Raw genomic sequence first — 12,066 nt, 5'->3', positions numbered from 1 at the left:
GGACATCCAGGAACACCTGAACATCCTGAAGAAAATGAACATTCCAAAGAAGATGAATCCCCTGGTAAACACAAAAACCTTGAGGAACCTGAACATCCTGGCAAACACAGACATCCAACCAAACATAAGCATACCAAGAAACCTGAACATCATGGTAAACACCACGGGAAACCTGGTTATCCTGAAGAACCTGATCAATCAGACGAACCTGAACATCCAGACAACAATGAACATCCCAAGAAACGTGGTCATCTCGGTACTCCAGAACATCCTGGAATACCTGGGCATCCTGGAGAAACTCCACACAATGGGAAGCCTGGCCAACCTGGAAAGACTGAGAATCCTAGAGAACCTGAACATCCTGGCAAACACAAACATCCAACCAAACATAAGCATACCAGGAAACCTGAACATCATGGTAAAAACCACGGGAAACCTGGTTATCCTGAAGAACCTGATCAATCAGAAGAACCTGAACATCCAGACAACAATGAACATCCCAAGAAACGTGGTCATCTTGGTACTCCAGAAAATCCTGAAAAAGAAGATGACCATCCTGAAAAACCAGGGCATCCTGGACATTCTGGGAAACCAGAACATGACAAATCTGAAAATCTTGAACAATCTGAACATCCTGGAAAACCTGAGCATACAGGAACACCTAAACATCCTGGAAAACTTGGACATCCTGAGCATCCAGGACCTGAACATCCTGAAAAACCAGAACATCCTGAAAAACCTGGGCATCCTGGAAGACCTAAATATCCCAGAATGCCTAAGCATCCAGAAACACCTGAACATCCTTGGAGACCTGAGCATCCTGAAAAACCAGAACATCCTTACAAATCCGAAATTCTTGAAAAATCTGGACATCCTGGGAAACCAGAACATCCTGGAATACCTGGACATTCAGGAACACCTGGTCATCCTGGAACAAATGGGCATACAGGCACACCTGGACATCCTGGCATACCTGGGCATCCAGGAACATCTGAACACCAAATGAAGCCTGAAAATCCAGGTACAGCAGAACAACGTGGAACACCTGGGCATCCTGGCACACCTGAACACAATGGCACACCTGGGCATTCTGGCACTCCTGGAAAACCTGGCACACCTGGACAGCCTGGCACACCTGGACATCCAGGAACACCTGAGCATCCTGGCATACCTGGGCATCCTGGAACACCTGAAGACCCTGGGTACCCTGAACATCCTGGCACACCTGGGCATCCTGGCACACCTGGACATCCAGAAACACCTGAAAACCCTGGGAAGGGTGAACATCCAGGAACACCTGGGCATCCTGGAACACCTGGGCATCCTGGAACACCTGGGCATCCTGGCACACCAGGACACCATGGCACACCCGGGCATCCTAGAACACCAGGACATCCTGAAACATCTGAAAACTCTGGGAAGGCTGAACATCCAGGAACACCTGGGCATCCTGGAACACCAGGACATCCTGGCAGACCTGGACATCCAGGAACACCTGAACATCCAGGAACACCTGAACACCCTGGTAAACCTCGACACCATGGAACACCTGGACATCCTGGCACAGCTGGACATCCGGGAACACCTGGGAATCCAGGAACACCTGGACACCATGGCACACCTGGGCATCATGGAACACCTGAAAACCCTGAGAAAGCTGAACATCCAGGAACACCTGGGAATCCTGGAACACCCGGACATCATGGAACACCTGGGCATCCTGGCACACCTGGCCATCCTGGAATACCTGAGCATCCTGGAACACCAGGACATCCTGGCACACCTGGACACCATGGCACACCTGGACATCCAGGAACACCTGGGCATCCTGGAACACTTGAACACCATGGCACACCTGGGCATCCTGGAACACCAGGACACCCTGGCAGACCTGGACAGCTAGGAACACCTGGAGAATCTGGCACACGTGGACACCCTGGCACACCTGGACATCCAGTAACACCTGAACACCCTGGCACACCTGGACATCCTGAAACACCTGAACACTTTGGAACACCTGAAAACCCTGGGAAGGCTGAACATCCAGGAACACCTGGGCATCCTGGTACACCTGGGCATCCTGGAACACCAGGACATCCTGGCAGACCTGGACATCCAGGAACACCTGAACACCCTGGCATAACTGGGCATCCTGGCACACCTGGACATCCAGGAACACCTGAACACCCTGGCACACCTGGACATCATGGCACACCTGGGCATCCTGGAACACCAGAACATCCTGGCAGACCTGGACATCCAGGAACACCTGGACACCTTGGCACTCCTGGGCATTCTGGACATCCTGGTACACCTGGACACCCTGGAACACTTGAACACCATGGCACACGTGGGCATCCTGGAACACCAGGACACCCTGGCACACCTGGACATCCTGAAACACCTGAACACTTTGGAACACCTGAAAACCCTGGGAAGGCTGAACATCTAGGAACACCTGGGCATCCTGGAACACCCGGACATCAAGGAAAACCTGGGAATCCTGGCACACCTGGCCATCCTGGAATACCTGAGCATCCTGGAACACCAGGACATCCGAAAACATCTGAAAACTCTGGGAAGGCTGAACATCCTGGCACACCTGGGCAACCAGAAACACCTGAACATCCTGGCACACCTGGGCATCCTGGCACACCTGTACATCCTGGCACACCTGGACATCCAGGAACACCTGAATACCCTAGCACACCTGGACACCATGGAACACCTGGACATCCTGGCACATCTGCGCATCCTGGAACACCTGGGCATCCTAGCACACCTGGACACCATGGCACACCTGGACATCCAGGAACACCTGGGAATCCTGAAACCCCTGGAAACCTTGGAACACCTGGGCATCCAGGAACACCTGAACACCCTGGCACACCTGGACACCCTGGCACACCTGGGCATCCTGGCACACCTGAAAACCCTGACACACCTGGACATCATGGCACATCTGGGCATCTTGGCACACCTGGAAATCCAGGAACACCTGAACACCCTGGCACACCTGGACACTATGGCACACCTGGGCATCCAGGAACACCTGAACACCCAGGCTCACCTGGGCACCATGGCACACCTGGGCATCCTGGCACACCTGAACACCCTGACACACCTAGACATCATGGCACACCTGGGCATCCTGGCACACCTGGACAACCAGGAACACCTGAACACCCTGGCACACCTGGACACCATGGAACACCTGAACATCCTGGCACACCTGGACACCCAGGAACACCTGAACACCCTGGCACACCTGGACATCCTGGAACATCTGCGCATCCTGGAAAACCTGGGCATCCTGGCACATTTGGACACCCTGGCACATCTGGACATCCAGGAACACCTGGGCATCCTGGCAGACCTGGACAACCAGGAACACCTGAACACCCTGGCACACCTGGACACCCAGGAACACCTGAACACCCTGGCACACCTGGACATCCTGGAACATCTGCGCATCCTGGAAAACCTGGGCATCCTGGCACATTTGGACACCCTGGAACACCAGGACATCCTGGCAGACCTGGACATCCAGGAGCACCTGAACATCCAGGAACACCTGAACACCCTGGCACACCTGGGCATCCTGGCACACCTGGACATCCAGGAAGACCTGAACACACTGGCACACCTGGACACCATGGAACACCTGGACATCCTGGCACACCTGGACACCCAGGAACACCTGAACACCCTGGCACACCTGGGCATCATGGAACACCTGAACACCCTGGCACACCTGGGCATCCTGGCACACCTGTACATCCTGGCACACCTGGACATCCAGGAACACCTGGGCATCCTGGAACACCTGGACACCCTAGCACACCTGGGCATCCAGGAACACCTGGGCATACTGGCACACCTGGACAACCAGGAACACCTGGACACCCTGGGACTCCTGGGCATTTTGGTCATCCTGGTACACCTGGACAACCAGGAACACCTGGGCATCCTGGCACACCTGGACACCCTGGCACACCTGGACACCCTGGCACACCTGGACATCCAGGAACACCTGAACACCCTGGCACACCCGGACACCATGGCACACCTGGGAATCCAGGAACACCTGGACACCCTGGAACACCTGAACACCCTGGCACACCTGGGCATCCTGGCACACCTGGACATCCAGGAACACCTGGACACCCTGGCACACCTGGGCATCCAGGAACACCTGGGCATCCTGGCACACCTGGACACCCTGGCACACCTGGGCATCCAGGAACACTTGGGCATCCTGGCACACCTGGACACCCTGGAACATCTGCGCATCCTGGAAAACCTGGGCATCCTGGCACATTTGGACACCCTGGCACACCTGGACATCCAGGAACACCTGGGCATCCTGGAACACCTGGACACTCTGGCACACCTGGGCATCCAGGAACACCTGGGCATCCTGGCACACCTGGACAACCAGGAACTCCTGGGCATCCTGGAACACCAGGACATCCTGGCAGACCTGGACATCCAGGAGCACCTGAACATCCAGGAACACCTGAACACCCTGGCACACCTGGGCATCCTGGCACACCTGGACATCCAGGAAGACCTGAACACACTGGCACACCTGGACACCATGGAACACCTGGACATCCTGGCACACCTGGACACCCAGGAACACCTGAACACCCTGGCACACCTGGGCATCATGGAACACCTGAACACCCTGGCACACCTGGGCATCCTGGCACACCTGTACATCCTGGCACACCTGGACATCCAGGAACACCTGGGCATCCTGGAACACCTGGACACCCTAGCACACCTGGGCATCCAGGAACACCTGGGCATACTGGCACACCTGGACAACCAGGAACACCTGGACACCCTGGGACTCCTGGGCATTTTGGTCATCCTGGTACACCTGGACAACCAGGAACACCTGGGCATCCTGGCACACCTGGACACCCTGGCACACCTGGACATCCAGGAACACCTGAACACCCTGGCACACCTGGACACCATGGCACACCTGGGAATCCAGGAACACCAGGACACCCTGGAACACCTGAACACCCTGGCACACCTGGGCATCCTGGCACACCTGGACATCCAGGAACACCTGGACACCCTGGCACACCTGGGCATCCAGGAACACTTGGGCATCCTGGCACACCTGGACAACCAGGAACATCTGGGCATCCTGGAACACCTGGACACCCTGGCACACCTGGGCATCCTGGCACACCTGGACAACCAGGAACATCTGGGCATCCTGGAACACCTGGACATCCTGGTACACCTGGACATCCAGGAACACCTGGACACCCTGGCACACCTGGACATCGAGAAGCACCTGGGAATGCAGGAACACCTGGACACCCTGGTACACCTGGGCATCATGGAACACCTGAAAACCCTGGGAAGGCTGAACATCCAGGAACCCCTGGGCATCCTGGAACACCTGAACACCCTGGCACACCTGGGCATCCAGGAACACCTCGGCATCCTGGCACACCTGGACATCCAGGAACACCTGGGCATCCTGGAACACCTGGACACCCTGGCACACCTGGGCATCCAGGAACACCTCGGCATCCTGGCACCCCTGGACAACCAGGAACACCTGGACACTATGGCGCACCTGGGCATCAAGCAACACCTGAACACCCAGGCTCACCTGAACATCCTAGCACACCTGGACATTCTGGAACATCTGCACATCCTGAAACACCTGGGCATCCTGGCACACCTGAACACCCTGACACACCTGGACATCATGGCACACCTCGGCATCCTGGCAGACCTGGACAGCTAGGAACACCTGGAGAACCTGGACACCCTGGCACACCTGGACATCCAGGAACACCTGGGCATCCTGAAACACCTGGACACCCAGGAACACCTGAATATCCTGGCACACCTGTACATTCTGGAACATCTGCGCATCCTGAAACACCTGGGCATCCTGGCACACCTGGACAACCAGGAACACCTGAACACCCTGGCACACCTGGGCATCCAGGAACATCTGGGCATCTTGGAACACCTGGACACCCTGGCACACCCGGGCATCCAGGAACACCTGGGCATCCTGGCACACCTGGACAACCAGGAACACCTGGACACCCTGGGACTCCTGGGCATTTTGGACATCCTGGTACAACTGCACATGCAGGAACACCTGGGCATCCTGGAACACCCGGACATCATGGAACACCTGGGCATCCTGGCACACCTGGCCATCCTGGAATACCTGAGCATCCTGGAACACCAGGACATCTTGGCACACCTGGACACCATGGCACACCTGGGCATCCTGGAACACCTGGACATCCGAGAACATCTGAAAACTCTGGGAAGGCTGAACATCCTGGCACATCTGGACATCCAGGCACACCTGGGCATCCTGGAACACCTGGACATCCAGGAAGACCTGAACACACTGGCACACCTGGACACCATGGAACACCTGGACATCCTGGCACACCTGGACACCCAGGAACACCTGAACATCCTGGCACACCTGGACATCCTGGAACATCTGCGCATCCTGGAAAACCTGGGCATCCTGGCAAATTTGGACACCCTGGCACATCTGGACATCCAGGAACACCTGGGCATCCTGGCACACCTGGACAACCAGGAACTCATGGGCATCCTGGAACACCAGGACATCCTGGCAGACCTGGACATCCAGGAACATATGAACATCCAGGAACACCTGAACACCCTGGCACACCTGGGCATCCTGAAACACCTGGACATCCAGGAAGACCTGAACACACTGGCATACCTGGACACCATGGAACACCTGGACATCCTGGCACACCTGGACACCCAGGAACACCTGAACACCCTGGAACACCTGGGCATCATGGAACACCTGAACACCCTGGCACACCTGGGCATCCTGGCACACCTGTACATCCTGGCACACCTGGACATCCAGGAACACCTGGACATCCTGGAACACCTGGACACCCTAGCACACCTGGGCATCCAGGAACACCTGGGCATCCTGGCACACCTGGACACCCTGGCACACCTGGACATCCAGGAACACCTGGGCATCCTGGCACACCTGGACACCCTGGCACACCTGGACATCCAGGAACACCTGAACACCCTGGCACACCCGGACACCATGGCACACCTGGGAATCCAGGAACACCTGGACACCCTGGAACACCTGAACACCCTGGCACACCTGGGCATCCTGGCACACCTGGACATCCAGGAACACCTGGACATCCTGGCACACCTGGGCATTCTGGACAGCCTGGTACACCTGGACATCCTGGTACACCTGGACATCCAGGAACACCTGAACACCCTGGCACACCTGGACACCATGGCACACCTGGGAATCCAGGAACACCTGGACACCCTGGCACACCTGGACACCATGACACACCTGGGCATCATGGAACACCTGAAAACCCTGGGAAGGCTGAACATCCAGGAACACCCGGGCATCCTGGAACACCTGAACACCATGGCACACCAGGGCATCCTGGCACACCTGAACACCCTGGCACACCAGGGTATCCTGGCACACCTGAACACCCTGACACACCTGGACATCCAGGAAGACCTGAACACACTGGCACACCTGGACATCCAGGAACACCTGGGCATCCTGGCACACCTGGACATCCAGGAAGACCTGAACACACTGGCACACCTGGACACCATGGAACACCTGGACATCCTGGCACATCTGCGCATCCTGGAACACCTGGGCATCCTGGCACATTTGGACATCCAGGAACACCTGGGCATCCTGGAACACCTGGACACCCTGGCACACCTGGGCATCCAGGAACACCTGGGCATCCTGGCACACGTGGACAACCAGGAACTCCTGGGCATCCTGGAACACCTGGGCATCCTGGCAGACCTGGACATCCAGGAACACCTGAACATCCAGGAACACCTGAACACCCTGGCACACCTGGGCATCCTGACACACCTGTACATCCTGGCACACCTGGACACCCTGGAACACCTGGACACCCTGGCACATCTGGACACCATGGAACACCTGAAAACCCTGGGAAGGCTGAACATCCAGGAACACCTGGGCATCCTGGAACACCCGGGCATCCTGGAACACCTGGACACCCTGGCACACCTGGGCATCCAGGAACACCTGGGCATCCTGGCACACCTGGACACCCTGGCACACCTGGACACCCTGGCACACCTGGACATCCAGGAACACCTGAACACCCTGGCACACCTGGACACCATGGCACACCTGGGAATCCAGGAACACCTGGAATCCCTGGAACACCTGAACACCCTGGCACACCTGGGCATCCTGGCACACCTGGACATCCTGGAACACCTGGACACCCTGGCACACCTGGACATCCAGGAACACCTGAACACCCTGGCACACCCGGACACCATGGCACACCTGGACATCCAGGAACACCTGGACACCCTGGCACTCCTGGGCATTCTGGACAGCCTGGCACACCTGGACATCCTGGTACACCTGGACATCCAGGAACACCTGAACACCTTGGCACACCTGGACACCATGGCACACCTGGGAATCCAGGAACACCTGGACACCCTGGCACACCTGGACACCATGGAACACCTGGGCATCATGGAACACCTGAAAACCCTGGGAAGGCTAAACATCCAGGAACACCTGGGCATCCTAGAACACCCGGGCATCCTGGAACACCCGGGCATCCTGGAACACCTGGGCATCCTGGCACACCTGAGCATCCTGGAACACCTGGGCATCCTGGCACACCTGGACACCATGGCACACCTGGGCATCCTGGAACACCTGGGCATCCTGGCACACCTGGACACCATGGCACACCTGGGCATCATGGAACACCAGGACATCCTGGCAGACCTGGAAATCCAGGAACACCTGGGCATCCTGGCAGACCTGGACATCCAGGAACACCTGGTCACCCAGGAACACCTGAACACCCTGGCACACCTGGACACCATGGCACACCTGGGCATCATGGAACACCTGGCCATCCTGGCACACCTGGACACCCTGGCACACCTGGGCATCCTGGCACACCTGGGCGTCCTTGCACACCTGGGCATCCTGGCACACCTGGACACCCTAGCACACTTGGGCATCCAGGAACACCAGGACATCCTGGCAGACCTGGACATCTAGGAACACCTGGGCAACCTGGCACACCTGGGCATCCTGGCACACCTGGACACCCTGGCACACCTGGACATCCAGGAACACCTGAACACCCTGGCACACCTGGACATCCTGGCACACCTGGACACCCAGGAACAGCTGGACACCCTGGCACTCCTGGGCATTCTGGACACCCTGGCACACCTGGGCATCCTGGAACACCTGGGCATCCTGGCACACCTGAACACCCTGACACACCTGGACATCCAGGAACACCTGGGCATCCTGGCACACCAGGGCATTCTGGAACAACTGGACACCCTGGGAAGCCTGGACATCCAGGAACACCAGGACATCTAGGAACACCTGGACATCCAGGAACACCTGAACACCCTGGCACACCTGGGCATCCAGGAACACCTGGGCATACTGGCACACCTGGACAACCAGGAACACCTGGACACCCTGGGACTCCTGGGCATTTTGGTCATCCTGGTACACCTGGACATCCAGGAAAACCTGGGCATCCTGGCACACCTGGACACCCTGGCACACCTGGACATCCAGGAACACCTGAACACCCTGGCACACCTGGACACCATGGCACACCCGGACACCATGGCACACCTGGGAATCCAGGAACACCTGGACACCCTGGAACACCTGAACACCCTGGCACACCTGGGCATCCTGGCACACCTGGACATCCAGGAACACCTGGACACCCTGGCACACCTGGGCATCCAGGAACACTTGGGCATCCTGGCACACCTGGACAACCAGGAACACCTGGGCATCCTGGCACTCCTGGGCATTCTGGACAGCCTGGCACCCCTGGACATCCTGGTACACCTGGACATCCAGGAACACCTGAACACCCTGGCACACCTGGACACCATGGCACACCTGGACATCCAGGAACATCTGGGCATCCTGGCACACCTGGACACCCTGGCACACCTGGGCATCCAGGAACACCTGAACACCCTGGCACACCCGGACACCATGGCACACCTGGGAATCCAGGAACACCTGGACACCCTGGCACACCTGGACACCATGGCACACCTGGGCATCATGGAACACCTGAAAACCCTGGGAAGGCTGAACATCCAGGAACACCTGGGCATCCTGGAACACCCGGGCATCCTGGAACACCTGAACACCATGGCACACCAGGGCATCCTGGCACACCTGAACACCATGGCACACCAGGGCATGCTGGCACACCTGAACACCCTGACACACCTGGACATCATGGCACACCTGAGCATCCTGGAACACCAGGACACCCTGGTAGACCTGGACAACTAGGAACACCTGGAGAACCTGGACACCCTGGCACACCTGGACATCCAGGAACACCTGGGCATCCTGGCACACCTGGACATCCAGGAAGACCTGAACACACTGGCACACCTGGACACCATGGAACACCTGGACATCCTGGCACACCTGGACACCCAGGAACACCTGAACATCCTGGCACACCTGGACATCCTGGAACATCTGCGCATCCTAGAAAACCTGGGCATCCTGGCACATTTGGACACCCTGGCACATCTGGACATCCAGGAACACCTGGGCATCCTGGAACACCTGGACACCCTGGCACACCTGGGCATCCAGGAACACCTGGGCATCCTGGCACACGTGGACAACCAGGAACTCCTGGGCATCCTGGAACACCAGGACATCCTGGCAGACCTGGACATCCAGGAACACCTGAACATCCAGGAACACCTGAACACCCTGGCACACCTGGACATCCTGGCACACCTGGACATCCAGGAACACCTGGGCATCCTGGCACACCTGGACATCCAGGAACACCTGAACACCCTGGCACACCTGGACACCATGGCACACCTGGACATCCAGGAACACCTGGACACCCAGGAACACCTGGACACCCTGGCACTCCTGGGCATTCTGGACATCCTGGTACACCTGGACATCCAGGAACACCTGGGCATCCTGGCACACCAGGGCATTCTGGAACCACTGGACACCCTGGGAAGCCTGGACATCCAGGAACACCAGGACATCTAGGAACACCTGGACATCCAGGAACACCTGAACACCCTGGCACACCTGGACACCATGGCACACCTGGGCATCCTGGCACACCTGGGCATCCTGGCACACCTGAACACCATGGCACACCTGGACATCCAGGAACACCTGGGCATCCTGGCACACCAGGGCATTCTGGAACAACTGGACACCCTGGGAAGCCTGGACATCCTGGAACACTTGGACATCTTGACAACCATAACAAACGTCCATCAAATCGTTATTATTATCGTAAATCTCAACATCCTGGGAAGTTTGAGCATCGTCGTCGCTTTAAATGGTTCCACGAATCTGCCAGTTCTGCCAAACGTCAATACCGCCTTAAATGGGCTGATAAGTCTGCTGGTTCTTCCAAGCGTCAATACCGCCTTAAATGGGGCAATAAGTCTGCCGGTCCTGCCCAGCATCGATACCGCCTTAAATGGGCTGATAAGTCTGCTGGTTCTTCCAAGCGTCGATACCGCCTTAAATGGGCTGATAAGTCTGCTGGTTCTTCCAAGCGTCGATACCGCCTTAAATGGGCTGATAAGTCTGCCGGTCCTGCCCAGCGTCGATTCCGCCTTAAATGGCGCAGGGGCCCTCAGTGGTTGGACTCTGCCGAGTGCTGCTGCCGAGCGAAGTGTTGTAGATCAGACCGCTGTCGCTCGAAGGCTGAACTCAAACGCTGCTGCAACACGAATCATCACTGCGCAGGAAGTCGTTGTGCTACAGAAGCTCCGCCCAGCGGCTCGAAGGAGGCGTGAGGGACAGAGCGCGGCGCTAAACTGGGGTAAGTGACGTACGTTGAACAGATTCTACGTACAAATCGACATTTTACTCCAAACGAATCCATGAAGTTCTGTGTCTCTGTCTCCCGCTGCAAAGTATTAACCCTCGAGGCACCTTTA

General features: G+C 57.2%; 2 protein-coding genes across 2 annotated transcripts; both read left to right on the top strand.

Moving 5' to 3' along the window:
- The first annotated feature begins 1,540 nt into the window (after positions 1-1,540).
- LOC117152918 (collagen alpha-5(IV) chain-like) lies at positions 1,541-5,630 on the top strand. Its single transcript, XM_033326194.1, has 4 exons — positions 1,541-1,777; positions 2,035-2,276; positions 3,141-5,414; positions 5,549-5,630. Exons 1-4 carry the CDS (start codon positions 1,541-1,543, stop codon positions 5,628-5,630), a joined length of 2,835 nt encoding a protein of 944 aa, XP_033182085.1.
- Positions 5,631-7,318: 1,688 nt separating this feature from the next.
- LOC113160975 (collagen alpha-5(IV) chain-like) lies at positions 7,319-11,155 on the top strand. Its single transcript, XM_033326193.1, has 9 exons — positions 7,319-7,511; positions 7,556-7,987; positions 8,042-8,476; positions 8,621-9,022; positions 9,104-10,035; positions 10,130-10,319; positions 10,391-10,588; positions 10,679-10,953; positions 11,003-11,155. The coding sequence occupies exons 1-9, from the start codon at positions 7,319-7,321 to the stop codon at positions 11,153-11,155; spliced, it is 3,210 nt and encodes a 1,069-aa protein (XP_033182084.1).
- Positions 11,156-12,066: the final 911 nt, after the last annotated feature.

This window comes from Anabas testudineus, chromosome 10 (assembly GCF_900324465.2).
Source record: "Anabas testudineus chromosome 10, fAnaTes1.2, whole genome shotgun sequence".
NCBI classification, from domain to species: Eukaryota; Metazoa; Chordata; class Actinopteri; order Anabantiformes; family Anabantidae; genus Anabas; species Anabas testudineus.
Note: the sequence above shows the minus strand (reverse complement) of the source record. Positions and strands in the feature narration are given on the sequence as shown.